This window comes from Mchenga conophoros, linkage group LG16 (genome assembly GCF_057382185.1).
Source record: "Mchenga conophoros isolate Kocher_MC1m ecotype Shallow Benthic linkage group LG16, M_conophoros_male_GT1.1, whole genome shotgun sequence".
Taxonomy (NCBI): domain Eukaryota; kingdom Metazoa; phylum Chordata; class Actinopteri; order Cichliformes; family Cichlidae; genus Mchenga; species Mchenga conophoros.
Window position 1 is genome coordinate 16,986,357 of NC_140541.1, and position 19,026 is coordinate 17,005,382.

The window sequence follows — 19,026 nt, forward strand, 5'->3', positions numbered from 1 at the left end:
CATCCCATTTTTATAACGGAGTCCTTTTATGGAGTTTAACTACGTGTGTTAATAAAGAAAAATAATTACATGAAAGTTGCACAGAGTACATTCACAAATTTTTATTACAGTGTGAGATCACATGTCCAAAACAATTTTAATTTCAAGACAGGTGACCAGTAAAGCAAAGCAGACAAAGCTTTTGTCATACAGAAGCAAAACTAGAGGAGAGTGTTTAACACCTGTTAACTCCCAAATAAAGTTCAAATAATAATTATGACAATCATATTCGTGACAAAATTTAAATAATGCTCTCTCGTTCAGCATTTACCATGTGAAGCATTTTTTTCCCAGCCGAATAGTCCAATAAAAGCAAATACAGACAAGCTCTCAGTGAAAACAGGCTTCACGTTAGGGCCACTATTTAATGCACTGCACACATTTTCAAATAAAATAACCAGGAGATGTGTTACTGTACCCTTCAGATGCTAATGTACATGAGCAAAGATATCCACTTCTTCAGTGATGAGAAACAAATACTGTGAAGAGGCTATATTCATTCAATAATACTAAGAAGCACCTCTTGCAACAAGTCTCTCAGTTATTGTATATGAAATAAAACTTGAGTAAAAAGGAATGAAATCTGGCAGAAATAAACTACATTTTTATTGACATGCAGTGCTGCATAAGGTTTGTCCACTACCAAAAACCTTTAAATATTTAATATGTATACGCCATAAATGCATACTCTTTCTCCATCTTCCTCCCATTACCCCAAGCAGTTGTGTGGCAGATGGCCGCCCCTCCCTGAGCCTGGTTCTGCACGAGATTTCTTCCTGTTAAAAGGGAGTTTTTCATTCTCACTGTTACCAAGTGCTTGCTCATAGGGCGTCATGTAATTGTTGGGGTTTTCTCTCTATTACTATAGTTTTACCTTGAAATATAAAACACTTCAAGGCAACTGTTTTTGTGTGTGTTTTGTTAAAAACGCACACACAAAACAGGGTCTTTTTCCACTACATTAAAGGAAGTAATAAAATCCCTCCAAGGATCGAGTTTGTGGTAGTGGACTCAAAACATTAGGACCACCTGTATCCAACAAAACCACGGCGACAATAGGTGGAAGCTAAACCCAGCTAAACAAAGAAAAATACCACTGCTGGTTGCTTTTGTTTAACTGAAAAACTGAAATTCATTAAAAAAAGCATAATCCCTATTAATCAATTACACAGTTTTTAACTTCTCTAGTGGCTATAGTATGAAAAAGATCCTTCTAGTAAAGGATAACTTGCACTCTGGTTTTATAAAAGACAAGCCACCAGTTAAGGAAACTTCAAACCCTGACAGAGGGTGAAATAAAGAAATACATTTCTACTCATATTAATCAAACACACAGCGTTTTTATATACAGATGCATTTGACTTCCTTCTTAAAGGAAAAAAACAAAATGTTTCACTCATCTGACTTGCCAAACCTCTTGACTGAAATGAATGGATGTTTGGAACACAAGAAAAATCTGCAGACAGTGTTTATAATGGGTGAATACTGCTTCCTCTCATGTATACAAGATAGCATGATGAAGAAACAAATGTGGACTAATTGGAAGGGCAGATATCCACAACAGAGAACCAGGGTTTAGAGCTTGAACAGGCAAATAGCAGAAGATACAAATGAAACCTACATAAAAAATATTTTCATTTTAATGCATCTGAGAAACAAATGGGTTGGATTTGCATTTCCAGCATGCACTGTAAGCCAACAGCTATACAGACTAGTCTACTGAATCATTACAAATTAATCTGAGCGTGAAGAACTGAGACCGCTGATCTCTACCCTCCAAATTCAGACATTTCTGTGCACTATTTACATAGAATTATTTGATTGTTTTAATTAGAGCTTTACAACTTCAATATGCAGCACTTGGGGATTTGACTCAACAAAGCCCCAGTACAGTATAAATAATCACCATATTTGGTCTCAAGGACCAGGTGTATTCCATCTCATTTGGTATTCATCTAAGGTGCTTAAGAAATCTAAAACTGTACATAAACCTTTTTCCAAAATAGATAAAATCATTTGTCAGGCCAATTTGTGTTTGATGCAGGGGGAGAAAAAAAAAAAAACCTCCTCAAAATATAACTTTGAGAAAAAATAAAAATCAATGACATCAATCAACACTATACACCTTCACGTCACAATTTAGACACCTATATACACACACATTTCTTTTTCTCTCCGCCATCTTCCATTTGTTCAACAATCGTGGTTTGTGAGACACGACTGGAGCTCCCCAGGCGAGGAGGACAAACAACACAACCACTGTTCTTTAAATTAGGTTAAAATGAGGTGTAGGACCCAGCTACTCTTCTGCAAAATTCAGCCACACATGACAAATACACCTTCTGTCACATCCTATGTACAGACAACCATGCGGTCAATGCCATATTGTATTGCAGAGTGCAGAGCTGCTATCTCACACCGGATTTATGTAGGCCAAGTGGTAGCGTAACAACATGCTATTGTGCACCTAATTGTCCCAATTTACTGCTCAATGTTGGAAAACATGTAAACACCCACCCGCACGTTCACACATAAATGCACATACTCACACATCCCTCTCACAACACAGATTATCATACCCAGCCTATAATGTACATATAACTCCATTTGCAGTTATAAAAACATTGCTTTTTAGTTAAATTTCCTCTTCTGTGGGTCGAAGCCAGCTTGCTGAATTCCATCTACGGATTAAGCCGAGCAGGAATTCTGTGGCATTTCCATGATAATGTGATAACATTGTGTTGTTGTCGAGTCCCACATTACATCCCTGCACTGCTAACGAGAGTTCAGCAAGTTCATGCTCTCCATACTGTCATCGAGCTTCCCAGCTGAGGCTTTTCAATGCAACATGGAGGCAATGATTGTTCCGCACCACAAACCCGACATACTGAACTCTGAGCACAGGCTTCACTCTCTACCAGGTCGGCATCATGTCAGGGAACCAGACCCGGCCCAGGTGCTTCGACACCTCCCAGTGAATCTCATCCAGGGAGTATTTGTGATCTGGAATCAGTACCTCCTCCATGATGGACAGCTGGGACAGTCGGCGGCCGCACATTTTAACGAACTCCACAAACGCGCTGCAGGACACTTCGCACTCACCCAGGCCGATGGCTGACAGCTGGGTGCAGTGTTTGGCGATACGGATCAGCTCCTCATCCAGAGGACGCAGGCCATTGGCGCACACGACCAGCTCCACCAAACGAGGGCAGTGGAGGCCCACTCGGCCCAGGACCTCTTTGCTCACTGAGCGCCCGAAGTAAAGGTGTGTGACCGGGATTTCCTCATTAAAGAAGGGCCCGAACTCGTCCTCATAGAGGAAGAAGTACATGACCAGGTTAAATTTGGGCGAGTGCCGCATCATAGCGTCCCAGCTGCTCTTCTTGATGGTGTGGAAGTGCTGCCCGGGGTTTTCGCTCACCACATCAATTCGCAAGTGTTCCAGGTGGACGTGCTTCTCAGAGGAGAGCGCCAGCAGGAGTTCATCACTCAGGAGGTGGTAGTTTAGCGCTAGCTCTCGGAGCCCGTGACACTGGTCTGCCACACACAGGATTCCTAAAAGCACAGGCAGATAGTTTCAATTAATGCGACCAATTCTCAAATCGTGTTTTCACTTTCAATCAAAGAACAGGTTGACTGCATCCCCCTGACAAGTTGCAGTTTAATCAGCAATCATATTAGCTCAGAATTTCAGGAAAAGGGGATTTCTCTCATATAATCTCAGATGGTCCCTCATCAGACCTACAAATTGAAGGATGGTCTAAATCTACTGAGTCGTTGAGGTTAAAAGTTAGTTTCCCACTACCAGTTTTACAGACATATAGTTTTGACTCTTCTCAGGTTTTTTTAAATAAAGAAATAAAGTTCAGCTATCAACTCATCAGTTATGTCAAAACCTAAACAATTTATCTCTCTGAATAAAGTTCTGTGTGATTTTTCAATCAATACAGCGTAAAGTATACAAGTCTTGAGCCACCTCTCGTTTTTTTATACGTTCCTCAAAAATGTAAAATATGTGCAGCAGTTTATTCAAACATTGACGCATAAGTGGAAACGCCACGCATAAGGCAAATACAGAGTCTGTGCAACAATAAAGGTGATCAACTTTGGTATGATCGCTTTTATTCTTCAACACAGCCTGAACTCTGTTATGCAAACTTTACTGAAGTAGCCTTCAGCAATAGTTATCCAGGATTCTCGAAGGACATGCTAATTGTTATGTTTGGATGTCGGCTGCCTTTAATGCTGTGGGATCATCTCAACAGAACACTATGTAAAGATGTGTTTCAACAGCTGAGAAGGCCAATCAATGATTGATGGTTTTTCTATCCAGGCATGTTATGTACACAAGATATAGTCATCCTTTGAGTTAGGCGCCTTTTTATGCTTGAGATGATTCATAGGTCAATGTTATAAACAAAAACATTACTTGGAAAATGTTCAGGTACAAGGACTGTAAAGCAGCCAATGTCTGAAGAAAAACTTTGAAAAGACCTTCAGAAGGTCTGACGAACTACTGATAATGCCCCCCCATTGACACCCAAATTCTGTCTCTCTTTTTTTTAAGCAAAAAAAAAAAAAAAAAAGCCAAAAAAAAGCCAAAAAAAAGCAATGAGTGGTGGCTCAAGACTTTTGCACAGCGCTATACTCATTTTCCATTCATGCTGGAAGTAGAAAATAAATAAAAACACATGCACTTAGACTGTACCTGCAGGAGAGACGTGAGGGCAGCTGCTCATTTTCAGCAGTTTCAGGGTGTCGCTGTTGTTGGCCACCAGCACCTTCAGAGATGGATCATCAACTGGCGTGTCGTCAATCTTCAGCGAAGACAACGATTTGGAGTTGACGAACACCACGGTCAGGGCGGAGATGAAGTGAGACTGTGGAAGGACAAACATGACACATTGAATTGTAACGATCTTTAAACCTGACTGACGCCTTCGAAATGCCAGATTTAATCAACTGTGTCTGGAATGATCTTTTACCCAAACATAATCTGTCCCACTAACATACAGTTTTTTGGTGGGCCTGGTACGTCAGGCAGACCTCTGTCATGGCTCACACACCACTATTTGTAATTACTGAGACAACCTTAAACTTAGGAATCTGCTACATATAACAATACAAACACAATCTGCAATCTGAGTACAGTAAGAAACCCTAATGTAATCACAATTAGTGGGTTAAGATTACATACAAATTTAATTTGTAGATTTAATCTGTAGACAAGGTAAACAAATTTGAAATAAAGAAATGCGAGGGTGTGTTCATTTGTGTCTACTGCATGGGTGGACCTCTGAATTAATCTTAAGCTTTGGTGCTGCAGACAGCTAGACTGCATACATCTGTATTACAAACTGAGGACAAGGAAATGGGGAAACCTTTTTGTGCAAAGCATTGGAAGGGTGTCTATTTGACTTTATGGTACATATTATAATAGCAAAAAAGTATTTATGATGAAAATGATGTAATATGTTATTATTTTCCAAAATGTGGAAAAAACAAGTCTTTGTTTTTTTGCATTCAGCTTTCTTTTGGTTCAAATGCTTCAAACAAATGTCCCCTCTGACAGAATGTGAGTAATAATGGCAATTTTGAGAAGATTTTATTATGCCAAAAGGTGTTTTCGCAACTTGGCAACTAGCACCGCATTGTGAGATAATCCAAGAACAACACGTCCTCTAATATTTATCCACAGTCACACAAAAAGCAGCACAGGCTGTGAGAGGCTTATGCTGTCTTTAAAACAGAAGCTAAAAGGAGCACACCCTGGTGAACGAGTGAGGCCGTTTGCACGTTTGCACGTTTCAAGTTCTATGACGTCATCACAGGTTCTTAAACAGCTTTTGAATGTCACAAAGATCTCAAGAGTTCATAAACAAGTGATTTTTTTCTACTTTAATTAACCTAAAAGTTCTTAAACTTGATTTTGAAATATTCAAAAGAATTCAACTAAGATTGTTAAAAACTGGCTCAGGAGCTCAAAGGTTTTAAAATGCGAACTGTGACGACAGTGGGTGTGTCAGTTTCTACACATAGCAGAACGTGCAGCAAGTTCCAATCCTTGATAAAACAAACACACCAAAAAAAGAAATGTCCAGCCCTTAGCCTAGTTTGCTCAATGACATCTAGATTCCATGAAACCTGGTTCAAGGAATAGAGCTCATGATATGTAAATAAAGAAAGTCCTGTGTCCTTTTGAAAATGTGGGACTGATAATAAAAGTGTCATTTGCCATGCATAAGAATGCTGCTTTTCAGACCCAATCTCAGATAAGATGAGACTGTGGATAAGAGGGGATGTACACTAAAACAAGAATTCCTTTGATTTTGCTTACAAATCTAAAGAGCAGGACACTGTAAAGACCCAGACTCCTCGTGATTGTGTTAATTATACCTTTGGAACCTCCATGAAACTGGGCCTGGCTGTAGAGATGAGGCCCAAGGTCTTCAGTGAGCAGTTCACCAACTGTGAAAGAATGTCACAAGCTGCCTCTGCAGACTCCATACTACTGTCAACCTGATAAGAACAAGGAAAAGATTGCATATCACTCGAAAAACATCCAAGAAACATTTTTAAACAGAAGCTGCTTATGAACGTTTGAACCCAGAATGAGGGCACACGCAGTTACACAGACATTTTTACCTTGAAGCTGACATACTGCAGGTGATTGGAGTGCCTCTTTATGATCTGCTTAATAAGATCTGGATGTGTGGCTTTTAGATAAGAGCTGGCTGGCTGGTTGAGCTCAAACTCAAAGCATCTCCACAGCTCAGGCATGTGGAAGGCTTGGTTCCACCCACGGCACACCTGGGAGGCATAAGCCCGGTCCAGCAGTGGCAGGTACTGGAAGATATGCAGCAGGAGCTCTTGAGGCAGCCGTGCCCAGTTACAGTCCAGCGACTCAGCAACATGTGGCTCCAAATCCTCGCTCAACTGATTTCGCACCTTCTTGCAAACCTCCGCTGGACTCTCACAGGAGGAGTCATCGCTTCCCTCCTCTCCTCCTTTCATCCGTTTCATCTTTTACAAAATAAAATGCACTGATTAATAAATCTACACATGCCCATTACTTTAGAAACGTGTGCCAATCTTCTGAAAGGTGTCTAATCAAGGACGTCACGAATCAATAAGCTCTAGCTGCAGCCCTGCTGTCCCTGCACTAACAGGTGCAGATTAAATGTGCATGTTTATCACTCTGACGCACTCCGCAAAATAATTAAAACATTCCTAGCAGCTACCATATTGTGCAGATGGTGGGTCTGCAGACATTCCAGCTTTTTAAAAAAAATCTGTCTGTTTTCATCCCCTCATGTTTGTGTTTCTCTGAATAATCATCATTTTTCCAAAGTACAATTAAAGCCTTTAACTGTTGGATTTATACCGCTCGTTAACGCTCACACCAAAGTTGCACCGCATGTGACACTGCGTATTTCAGAGGAAACGTGACTGAGGTGACGTTACAGCCACACAACCTTACTTAGGAAAAAATAAACAAACGTTATTGAGCTTGTCAGTGCTATAGTTACAATGAACGCACACAAATGCAATAAAGTGGCTCGTAAAGTTAGCAAGCTAACAGGGGAGTAAATGCAACCGCTAACCAAGTTAACGATTGCTTATTTATTAACGTAAAAGTGTGTTACAAGCTAACAGAGCGACTTAGTTAACTGGTGCTGCAAATTCACTTGATTCGCTGCAAATATACCAAACCCCACTGTACTCACTGGTCATTCATACCAAGTCTATAAACATTCATTATTTATTTACTAGTGACTCTTACCTTGTTGTTTACACACAGCTAGCTTGCTAGCTGTTAGCTAGAAAATCCGACAACTGACTCGACTCTTCAGCCCGGGCCGACGCTGGTAAAGTTCATCAGCAGCAGCCAGGTAACACGCATCGGAGCACGATAAGAGAGCCGTCGGGAAAACGAGAACGAGCGAGAAATGTTTTCAGTGAAGAAACACCTCCGCTCGGCTGACCTAATTCCTTCGCGGGAGTTACAGAGCGTCCGCCAAACCCGAAATGGCGAAATGTTGTCGTGACAGCAGCGGTGCATTATGGGATACATAATGCAAAATGGCTGTTGGTAAAGATCGTCTTCGTTTGAGTGATAACTCACCCGAATCCTAATAAAATAAAATCGCATACAGCGTGTTTTTTTTTCCTGTTGGGAGCCTTCATAACGCAATGATTATTTCTAGAGAGCAACAAAATATAATACTGCTTGTTTGAGAAGATTATGTTTTTGAATACAGTAATACTGTTCCAGAGACAGAGAGGGAGACAAACTACAACTAAAATAACAAAATCCATCTAAAATGCACGATGATAGTGACAAAGTGGTGAGGTGGGATTAAATCAGGGGTCTGCTCTGACCCCCTTCTTGTTGGCAATGGTGATAGGTTAACCAGAGACTGATGTTTAGGGAACAGGTGGAAGATAGCCCTGAGGTGGAGGTATGCTCTGGAGGGAAGAGGGGGTGAAAGCTAGTAGAAGACTACAGATTGCATGTGTGTTAATAAGAGGGAGAGGAGAAACAGTGGAGCTAGCAAGAAGAGGATTTTAAATGACTGTGTACAACCATCCAAAGCAATGGCCAGTGCACAAAAGAGGTGAAGAAGAGAGAGGGCGGATAACTGCAAAGGGAATGTTTACAAGATGGTTTGGACTTGCTGGTATTAACAAAAAGGAGGTTGAGGTGAAAGAGACGCTTAGATTTTCACTTCATTAGAAATGAGTATGTCAGAGGGACAGCTCAGCTGGAGACGTGTAGTGAAGCAATATATCCACAATTCCTTCTTGGAGAGTGGATATATTGGACAAAGGAGGTTGAAAATGGAGCTGCCAGACAGGAGGAAAAGAGGAAGACCAAAGAAAAGTTCCAGTCTGGTCAGAGTACAGCCCTGCACACAGTAGAATTCATCCTGCTACTCCTGTCAGCAATAAACACCAGGGACGCCATACTGAGAGGGGCTCTGCAACAGACCTGCAACCTATGCATGGTGCCAGTCTCTTACTCATCTTCCAGCAGTGCACAGACTTACATGCACCTTTTTACTGCACATGTGCCCAAGAAACTTCAACAGGATAAAATAAGAAAAAGTTAGTGTGCTTCATTAGTTAATGTGAATTCAGCACTTATGGTGCAAATCTGGAAACACACAGCTAAACCTTTTGAAATGCATTAAAGGTGTGTTATTTAATGCTGCTCAAAGACTAAATCTTTCAACCGTCACACTATTATAGTCAGTATGACAAACCTAACATTTTGACTCTATGATAGGATAACTCATTCTTTTACAGTTTCCCCTCTCTTCATTTGCACCGATGTTTTAGCTTTTCCTCTGAGTCGTGAATACAGAAATGTGACCACTCATTAATGGATGACACGGTGTTTACTTTGCGAAAACAAAGAACCTGGTTTATTACCATTTGACTCCATCCACCACAGATATTACAGAGCAGATTCACAAGTATGAAGCTTTTTTTTTTTTTTTTTTTTTAATTTAAACAGCAGCTGCTTTGTTTCCATACTCCACCCCCCTGACCTCCCCTCTCCCTCCCATTACCCCTGCCTCCTAATAGGGAAAAGCATTACAGGTGCAATATTTTATTTGGTGTGAAGACTGGCACCCTCAAATCATCCAGCTGTAGTCAGTCATACTGTGAGAGGGGTTTTTCATGTCTTAATATAAATTTATCCTTTCTTTTTTTTTTTTTTTTTTTTAAATTACAACCAGGATTTACATCCACCATCGTTCACTGCAGCCGCCAGGATCCATCTTCTCATTTCCAGACAACAGAAGAGATGTGACATTTAGAAGAGGGGGGAAATTACGACTGTCTACTGTATAAAAATGTACAGTGGCTTTATTGACATACATTCCATAGGTTAAACAGCTGCAAAATAGGAGGCACACCCAGTATTGCACTTCATTAAAAGTTCTGGCTCAAAACATAACCCAGAATATCAAACAAAACTGAAGTGAAGAGTAGCAACTTCGGAATACAGCTATTTTTGAATAGTATCATTATATACAAGATTAGATAAATCGTACACTATTTTCCTCCCAAACATAATGTTCTTAACAGTCTTATCCATCAACTCAACTCCTTTGTTTCTTCTTCTGTCAACCCATGATGCACTTGACAGCGGAGAATACTGTACAAGTTTACGAAAAAGTTTACATACAACAATATTTTAAATTTATAGTTAGGAAGCTGGAAACACGGCCTGCTCCATATTTTCTTTTTTTCAACTTTTTTTCAGACCCACGCTGATCCACAGTTGTCTATATGCAAATTAATTCATATTCAATGTTTAAACTTGTATTGTTACACTTGAGTGATCAGGAGGTGTGCAACGTCTATAGAAGCCGAGGGAATACAACGGCCGCATGCAAACACGTCACAAGAAATTTATTTTTTTCTTCTTTTTTTTTTCTTTTTAATTCAATTGTTCTTTTGTCCCCCTCCTTCCCTCCCCTCACCCATTCAGGTCACTCTGAACCCAAACGAGTTACTGCTCGCGGTCGCAGCGGATCCAAGGATACTGACGGTGGTGAAAGAGCAGACCTGAGGACTCTCGGCGTAGAGCAGAAACCTGGTCCAGTGTCCAGGAGTCTTGGCAATGCAAGAGCCAAACTTGGCGGCTGAGCTTCAGCAGCAGCAGCCAGAAATCACAGTAGACAAACTGGTTTTCAGAAAAAGTCTTGTTGTTTAGAAGGTGTGGGCGTTCCTGCACACCCCGCAGCCAAGAGCAAACTCTTCCCCCGTTGGTGGGTGGACTACATGCAAAGGGCATTCAGTGCCTTCCAGCTGCTTGCCTTTAGGCCCTGTGACAGAGAGGACAACGTTTACACATTAGCATTAAACCTTCTGGTGGGCAAATACAAAAAGAGATCAAGCTACTGTACTCTGGGCAGGTGCAGGGAGCGTAGGACAGGATGTCGAAAATATTTTTTCATCCTAGAGTTATACAGATGTAAGAACATCATGTTTCTCAAATAGGCCTGTCACAAAACCTTCCTTTGTTCTTTAGCATCTGTAATAACTGCAGATACTGTAGACGACAACAACAACAGCAACAACAGGAATGGGAGATGCAAACACAGGAGCAGCAAAAGGTCAGCTGCGTCTTTCGAGCAGTGTGATCAGGTTACAGCCGATCATTATTCAGAGTAAGAGACGGACACTCTCACTGATCTAAACTCCTCAAAGACAGTGGCTCTGTACACAGTAACCAAGGTGACCAAGTTTCAGTCATTTGTTATTAAGTAGCAACTTCCAGGGTTAAAGATTAAGCCAAGCCGTGGCTACTGCAGTTTCTCAAATGAACACGTGAAGTTGACTCCAAATACAAGTGGAAACACACAGACCTGCATGTTAAGAGAAGTGTGCCACAATAAACAGTTTTTGTTTTTGTTGCAAAGTTCCTCTTTCATGCCATCTGAACAGGAACTGTTTTTGTTTTGTTTTCATAACCCACTCATTAAAATTGTACTAAAGTTATCCCTTAGCACATAGGTATCAAACTCAGGCAGCCTAATTACATTTGGCCCGCGAAGCCATACCAAATTATTATTAGAGCTGGCCTACTGGTATTATACAGCTAATATATATATTGTTTAGTATTAAGCTTTGCTTGTTCCATATTCAGTTTTTCAGCAAAACTTGTTTGAGTCCATAAGAAAAGATTCATTCTTATATCTGGAGGAAGATTTTTTTTACAATAAATATTAATGTTAGCCCGCGACCTTGTTCCAGTTTTGAATTTTGGCCCACTGTGTATTTGAGTTTGACACCCCTGCCTTAGGAGGCGGCACGTATACTCTGAGTGACAAGCAGATGCTGAAACAAGTGGATGCTTCACCTTAATAAGCAAACTTGCAAGTGCCTTCACAAACTTCACAGTCTAATGCATAAATGGCTCCAAAAGCTAAGTCTGCAACGGTCAAAATGTCAAATTTGTGGCCAATTGCCGATAACATGATGACAAAATACATAGGAATTGTTAAGCACCTGCAGGACAATGGGGCAGTTCCTCTTTGGGGACGCTGGTCATCCTCTGGAAGTCATCATGGCAGGCATTACAGAAGTGTGTGGTGCCAAAGCAGAAGAAAACAGCCACAGAGCAGCAGTACCGGCATTTATACTCAAGGAAGTCTGTTCCATGCTTGGAGCACATCTGATGAAAGGACACAAAAGATATTAGGGCTGGGCTTATATTTTGCTCTTCAAGGACAGATGAGCACCATTTTTAAGGAAAGGTTTGGCTTTCTTTCTTTATTGTTATTCACTTAACAACATATAGGTCTGTTAGTTCTACAGATGTCATATTATTCATTTAAAGTGCTCCTCGCAGACACAATTCCCACCTGAGCCCTGGACACATCTGAGCATGCTCCACAGATCAGTTCACTGGGGTCGTAGTCGTCTCCCTGTCCTGCCTCTGCATCACAGCGAGCCTCTCCCCCAAAATATGCCTGGAAAAGAAAAGCGTCATTTATTCTTCATCCTTATAACACAGTTCCACTAAAATATACTGGGTCTTTCATCCAGGTGGTACCTTCTTGCACTTGTAGCAAACATAGTATGCATATCTGTTCATGGCAAAGCCTGCAGGGTCATTGTGAAAGCGTGCCCCTGGTGTGGTTATTGCCTCACTCTTGTGCAGACCCTCGTACTCGAGCCTCATCAGAGCCTTCCTCCTCACATCCTCATAAAGCTCCTTAATGGGATCGAGCAGGTCCTTGATCACAGAGTGATTGATTTTGTTCTGCAAACAACGAGACAAACAGGCCAGCAAGTGTTGGGTTTACTTCACATGCTAAAACGATAATGAACAAAAGCAGTCGCAGTATGGGAGGCAAACGCTTTTTCAACAAAGCACTTAAACTTGAGTCAATCAAAATTTAGGTGTGGTGAAAATAGTCCAGTCCCTTTGTCTTCCCGCAAATCAGAGAGGGTCAAGTAGCATTTTACCTTGCAAATGGGACATAACATGAACCCGAATGTGATCCGAGGCCCCAGCCAGCGATTTTCAAGCACACGCCGAGTGCACTGAAGGTGGAACACGTGAGTGCAGTCCAGCTGGAAACGGATCAAAAAGTTAAACATTAAACAGGAGGACAAATTTAAATCCCGATGTGATGCTTTTAACGAACAAAGAGCTACCTGTATAGCAGGAGCAGCAGACAGGGCTTCAGTGAAGCAGATCATACACATGTCATCCGCATCCTGTTTCAGGCAGCCCGTGTTCTTGTCACAGCCGTGCAGACATGGCAGGCAGCTGTCCTCGTTTTTGACTCCTCCACAAGGGTGTCCGCAGGGATGAGTCTTACTGCACGCCAGTTTAGCGTACTCCTGAGTGGCCACAGGAAAGAGTTGGTTAGTGTTAGGAAGTACAGCACAAAATATCTAAAATTCAGCCTGGGCTAAGCTTAGCTGATTTATTTCCACGATTTTTCTATTTATTTGTAACATAAATAGAAAACACACAAAATTACACTAAAACTAGGGTGAAGGGATTTTTCAAGGCTCATTTCTCATCTTAAAATTTTAAAAAGGAAATCAGCTCTGAAGCTTAAATGTTTTGTTTGGTTGTCAGCAAGTTTCTGCAAAAACTACAAAGTTAAATTTGATGAAACTTTGCTGTTTGCCTGTTCTCAACTTTTCCCGCAGAGTTCAACATCACCTCCAAAGTGTGCATCAGCTCTCTCAGACTCCTCACCCAGTATTTGTTCGGCTCACTCCAGATAAGGCTTTTAGACACAACTGAGAACCCTTTAGGTGCAGCTCAGGTTTATGACATTGAAAATATTCTATAACAATTTTTTATTGAAACTAAACCAGGTGCTCACAGTTTTAATAAACCCCTCAGTCCATCTGCATAGACTACAAGCACAGACACTGAGATTTCATGCCATAGATCAAGCGTGGTACCTGGCAGTCTGGATCTGAGCAGACGCTACCCACTGCAGACAGCTCAGTCCCATTTCTCGTGCCACAGAACCTGCAGGCATCTGAGCTGCTGGACGTTGGTTTACCTACAAAATTATTAGGCTTGGTCAAAATAGGAATAGATGAAAGCCCTGAAAATGCAGCTTCAGTAGAAGTCATTTTATCAGCTTACTGATATGGCCATATGTATGCAATGTTACCCAACAAAGCCCATTTTAGTGTTACCTGTGTGCTCTCTGAACTCCACCATGGCCTTCATAGTCTTTGAGTCAGCCAGAGCCATGAGCCAGAACAGCTTGGTCCTCCCACAGCCTTCATGAAGATCCACCTTTATGGCCTCCTCTTCCTCTTTAAACACCTAAAACACATTAAAAATGATTGTACACTGCAGGAAAAATTATGTCCAGTGCCTCAACTGCTTGTGAAATATTGAGTAATAAATTATACTTAATAATTATACTTAAAGCTCCCCACCTGAGTGGCTACTTAATATCGTTTAATTTGTTTTTATTTGTCTCTAGTAATAAATTAAACCTCACCTGTCTCTGGTGAGAGCGTGTGCGTCTGTGCAGGTGGAGGAAGCGGTCACAGTCAGTGCAAAGGTTCCCACATATGTTACACAGGATGATGGCTGCTGTCTCACCATCATCATGGTTGTCACACATGGGCTGCAGACACAAGACGAGTAAATGAATAATTACTCTTTTGATGATCTGTCTTTAATAATTTGCCATACAGTGTAGCTTTAAGCTTTTTCTCACCATCTGCTTCTGCTGGCCATCTTTGCCCATCCAGCGACCAGAGGACAGCCTGTCTACATGATCTTGGTCCAGCACACACAGTGATGCCAAGGCCAGCCAGAGCTAGGTAACAGCAAAGGAACGTGATATATAATAAATACACAATATTTTTAAGGTTATGTAATTGCGTATGACAAATTTTTCATACCCTTGTGGTTGCAATACAGCGTACAGGAGACCTATGCTCCTCCTCCATTTTGGTCAGTGCTATGATGGTCTCGGCTATTGCATTTTTGGTAACTCTGGACCAAGCGTCTGAAAGGTGCCCCTAATAAAGAGGTAATGTAGAGGTCATTTTACCACATAAGAAATTTAACACAGCGTGAAACAAGAGATGGATTAAAAAGTCAGCAAAAACTTACAGCTGCCATGTCTTTAACCAGCTTTATGATGATCTCCGCAATCTGTGGAGGAGTGGAGCCTTTCATCCACCAGTGGCTCTCCCCTCTGCGGATATAGCTGAGCATAACAGGAGGGGGCGACATGCTTAAGAATATAACACAGCTGTCATTTTTCAGGAACTACACCTCAGGAAATCTCAAGCATCCCAAATTTTAAAAAAAGACAGAGCCTTACCTGGAGTTAAAGATCATTGGAAGCGTGACTGTGGTGACCCCTTTTCCTGCTGTCATTCCGGCTGCACCAGAGATTGTGGTGCCTTTGGCTTTCAGCTGCACAGTGAGGGCTTTTGCGATACAGCCCAGGAACATGTCCAAGATGCCGAGCTTGTTCCAGTCACCTTTCTCTGTGGAGTGAATGATGTCACTGATGTCTGCCGGTGGCAGAGCCTTCACCCCAATGATGCTAGCAAGACGCACAGGCGTCACCTCCGGCAGGACACGTCTAAGCAGTGAAGTCACCTGAGAAGTAGCCAATCAGATGGTAAGCAAGATTATACTTTCAACAGGCTCACAAGGTATTTATGTAAATATCTGTAAAACACAAATATCTTAAAACCTTTTATGGAAAAAGTGACTCTACACCAAAATTTACAGTCATTTAAAGACAGAATTTATAGACGTCTTTGTTCTAGTTGGATCTTCTTCTGATTTCTTCACCACACCGTTGCCAACAGTGAGCGATTAAGTCAACTGAAAATCTTTTTTATCGTCAACATTTAACACAAAAATTAAACCACAGTAGTTTGTTTAAAGTTTTTTCTTTTTGTAAACCCTAAAAGCACTCATAAGGAATAACTAGATGGGTCCCAATATTGTCTGTAAATGGTTCAACGGTGATGAACAATCACACTGCCAAATCATGTAATTCCACTGAGTGCCAGAAGGTGGCAGCAAAACAACAGGAACTGTCCAAGCTGCCAAACTTAAAACTAACTACACTAAGCAGCTTTCAAAATACTCAGAATGTAATGAGGAAGGAAGTGTAATCAATACACAATCGATGCTGATGTAAATATGTTTACAAGAAAGCCGCACAAGTTTCCTCTGATCATTAAACTGAAAGGTTTTTCTTGTTTTGTTTACATCCTCTCCCACCTGTCTCTGTACTCTTGGAGAAGCCGTGTGCAGCAGAGAAAACAGGTCCTGCATGAGCGTGAGCTGCTGGGCCAGGTACTGGCGGCCGACGTTGGAGCCGCTCAGAGCCAGGACCATGGACAGGAGCTCAAAGCAGTAGGCGTCAGAGGAGGCGTCATCGTCGCTGGGCTGAGAGTTGGCGTTCTCTTTGCTGGAGATGGCGTGTTCCCACTCCTCTCTCACACGCGTTGCCTCCATGCGGATGGCTTGAACGATGTGTGCACAAACCTGAAAATGTCACACCACTGAGGTTAGCTGACGGAAGTAATATTTCCACGAAATGACAACGGAATTTCACTGTTTAACGGTTTAAAGTGAAATTGCTATTGACCTGTTTCTGCAGGTTGGTCAGTTTGCTCCTGCTAAAAATGATTCCCACCATGTGCTCCTTGAGGTCAGCGTCAGAGGGTGCCTGTTCACAGAAATGCAAGATGAGCACGTATAAAACATCAGGTTTGAGGTCACTAAACAAACAGTTAAATAACTAAAGTGCTGACCTTGTCTTCTCCCTCGGGAGATGAAAGCAGGTTTTTCTCCTCCTGCTCTGGAGTTGGCTCTGCATCTCCACAGATTAGTTTTCCAAACACCTACATTTACAAACAAAGTTTAAGAAAGAGAAACGCTTACAAGAGTTTAGAGCTAATTGCAGGTATGTGGAAAAGGCAGATGAGCAGACCTGTGAGGTAATTAAGCGGAAAACTCTGAGAGTCTCAGCTTCACAGTTCTTCTGCTGGGCCATGCTGGCTGAGATTTGTCCGGGTATCTTGATGGCTTCGCCGTCTTTCCAACCGAGGACCTTCACCTGACGTACTCTCAGGGTGTTTTCAGGACCTTTCAATTCCACCTTGATCACATGATGATCCCCTCCAGGAAGCTCACTCGTCACCCAGCCCATGTGACGCGAGTCGAGGTCAGCCTGTGACAGAATCGCAGAAAGGTAGAGAACTGCCATGTTATTTGATGGTTTGTTTCCTACTCCTTATTTCAAAAGGAGAATAATTTAGACGTAAACTGTATATGCAGCCCAGAAAACAAGAGCCATTCACTGTGAAGCAAGTTAAATTATAGATACCTGCTTGATTCTGCAGAGGTCTTCTATTGCTTTTCCACACAGGAATGTCACAGAAGTAACTTTGTTCTGTAAATATAAGGGGAAAAAAGAATTTTACTCAAATCCATCAGGAAATTGTTGCAGAAGCAAGGTTTTAACCACAACGCTTGTTGTGCCGTTGCCTGCTTACCCCAATGTCCCTGGAGTTGTCCACATGAACAGACACCTTAACAGCGTTTATGCCTTTCACACAGCTGATGGTGATGCTCTTGGTTTTGTTTTTGTCTTCATCTCCAGACTCCCAGAAGGTCTCGGTGGAGCCGTCTGTTAGGCTGCCGATCATGGCAGGGCGACTGGATGTCTTGATGTCTACGACACTGGTCAGGTCCTTCAAACAGGTGACCAGGCAGAGATCCTGTACGAGGTACAAACATATTTATCAAGTTAAATCATGACAGATGAGTAAGCTCAGGTGCTGGCTGCTAAATACGCTGTTAACTTTCTTGCCTGGCTCATTGCTTCATATCCGGACTGCACGCTGATGTTGAAGCTTTCCTCACTGTCTCCATCATCTGACTTGGATAGGATATTGTTGATGTGATGGAAAACATTGCTCTGGTGGAGGAACTGGTGGTCGGACTGCTTGAACTTGAGACTCCAGCACCTTAAACAAAGAGTCACAATCATTTATATTACCACAGAAGCTCAGAGCTGCTAAAATTACAAAAGGAGGCACAAAATGGTAAATGGCCTGCATTTGTATAGCGCTTTTCTAGTCCCTAAGGACCCCAAAGCGCTTTACACTACATTCAGTCATTCACCCATTCACACACACATTCACACACTGGCGATGGCAAGCTACATTGTAGCCACAGCTGCCCTGGGGCGCACTGACAGAGGCGAGGCTGCCGGACACTGGCGCCACCGGGCCCTCTGACCACCACCAGTAGGCAAACACGGGGTTAGTATCTTGCCCAAGGATATTTGGCATGCAGCGAGGAGGCAGCCTGGGATCGAACCACCGACCTTCTGATTAGTGGCTGACCTGCTCTGCCACCTGAGCTACAGCCACCCCAAAAGAGAAACTGTACCTGAGTGCCATCTGCTGTAGTGAGCTGCCACTGGGAAGTGACATCATGAGGTCAGAGATGGTCTGAAGGAGGCGGTGGAAGGTGTGGGGCAGAGGATGAGCTGCTTCCCCAGCAATAACAATGTCAGACAGAGGGTGTTCGCAAACGCCAAGGTCTCGCTCCTGTGCAGAGTCGATGTTCATAATTAGAAAGTACAGTAAAGCCACCTTCTTATCACCCTCCGTAACTTTAAACAACTCATTACCTGTTCTAAATTTTCTTTGTTCCCCTTATTCTCATCGTCTTCCTCATCCTCAGGTTCAAATGGCGATGGCGTGAGCGATGCTACAAAATGCCAGAGAATATCATGCAGAGAGGTGGTCTGGATCACATTGCACAGAAGCCAGTTGAATGCCTGACAGGGAAATTAAAAAAAAAAATGTATTAGTCTTATTATAATATAGAAATGGGTGTAATATTAAAATACTTGCCTACGAACCCAAGATATTGTAATTAAAACAATAATTAAGGCAAGACTGAGTTGTGTTATTCGGACAACTTTA

The 19,026-nt window shown here is 42.1% G+C and overlaps 2 protein-coding genes across 20 annotated transcripts in view; both read right to left on the bottom strand.

Moving 5' to 3' along the window:
• Positions 1-86: 86 nt before the first annotated feature.
• fbxl3a (F-box and leucine-rich repeat protein 3a) lies at positions 87-8,162 on the bottom strand. Its single transcript, XM_085248751.1, has 5 exons — positions 7,823-8,162; positions 6,685-7,062; positions 6,436-6,558; positions 4,748-4,919; positions 87-3,594 (listed from the first exon to the last, which is right to left on the bottom strand). Exons 2-5 carry the CDS (start codon positions 7,060-7,062, stop codon positions 2,954-2,956), a joined length of 1,314 nt encoding a protein of 437 aa, XP_085104877.1. The 5' UTR covers positions 7,823-8,162; the 3' UTR covers positions 87-2,953.
• Positions 8,163-9,439: 1,277 nt separating this feature from the next.
• Positions 9,440-19,026, bottom strand: part of mycbp2 (MYC binding protein 2) — a 60,770-nt gene continuing 51,183 nt past the window's right edge. For 14 of the 19 annotated variants that reach the window (XM_085248737.1, XM_085248732.1, XM_085248736.1 and 11 more), the window contains 22 exons: positions 18,729-18,878; positions 18,485-18,645; positions 17,901-18,057; positions 17,584-17,808; positions 17,415-17,480; positions 17,019-17,258; positions 16,840-16,929; positions 16,674-16,754; positions 16,304-16,570; positions 15,384-15,667; positions 15,170-15,293; positions 14,956-15,075; positions 14,769-14,870; positions 14,547-14,675; positions 14,233-14,365; positions 13,990-14,093; positions 13,222-13,410; positions 13,030-13,137; positions 12,614-12,823; positions 12,423-12,530; positions 12,067-12,232; positions 9,440-10,880 (listed from right to left, as the gene is read on the bottom strand). In XM_085248737.1, the coding sequence (XP_085104863.1) occupies positions 10,765-10,880; positions 12,067-12,232; positions 12,423-12,530; positions 12,614-12,823; positions 13,030-13,137; positions 13,222-13,410; positions 13,990-14,093; positions 14,233-14,365; positions 14,547-14,675; positions 14,769-14,870; positions 14,956-15,075; positions 15,170-15,293; positions 15,384-15,667; positions 16,304-16,570; positions 16,674-16,754; positions 16,840-16,929; positions 17,019-17,258; positions 17,415-17,480; positions 17,584-17,808; positions 17,901-18,057; positions 18,485-18,645; positions 18,729-18,878 (3,330 nt within the window). In that variant the 3' untranslated portion in view covers positions 9,440-10,764. The remainder of the gene's footprint in view (positions 10,881-12,066; positions 12,233-12,422; positions 12,531-12,613; positions 12,824-13,029; positions 13,138-13,221; positions 13,411-13,989; positions 14,094-14,232; positions 14,366-14,546; positions 14,676-14,768; positions 14,871-14,955; positions 15,076-15,169; positions 15,294-15,383; positions 15,668-16,303; positions 16,571-16,673; positions 16,755-16,839; positions 16,930-17,018; positions 17,259-17,414; positions 17,481-17,583; positions 17,809-17,900; positions 18,058-18,484; positions 18,646-18,728; positions 18,879-19,026) is intronic. The other 5 variants (XM_085248739.1, XM_085248747.1, XM_085248748.1 and 2 more) reach the window with 1 other exon arrangement.

What these genes read in the sequence shown, in the direction of transcription:
- fbxl3a (XM_085248751.1), bottom strand. Translation starts at nt 7,062, where the DNA reads ATGAAACGGATGAAAGGAGGAGAGGAGGGAAGCGATGACTCCTCCTGT. An exon ending in GTTTCATGGAGGTTCCAAAG is followed by an intron (nt 4,920 to 6,435) that starts GTATAATTAACA and finishes GTCCTTCCACAG; the next exon opens with TCTCACTTCATCTCCGCCCT. An exon ending in CCCTCACGTCTCTCCTGCAG is followed by an intron (nt 3,595 to 4,747) that starts GTACAGTCTAAG and finishes CTGTGCTTTTAG; the next exon opens with GAATCCTGTGTGTGGCAGAC.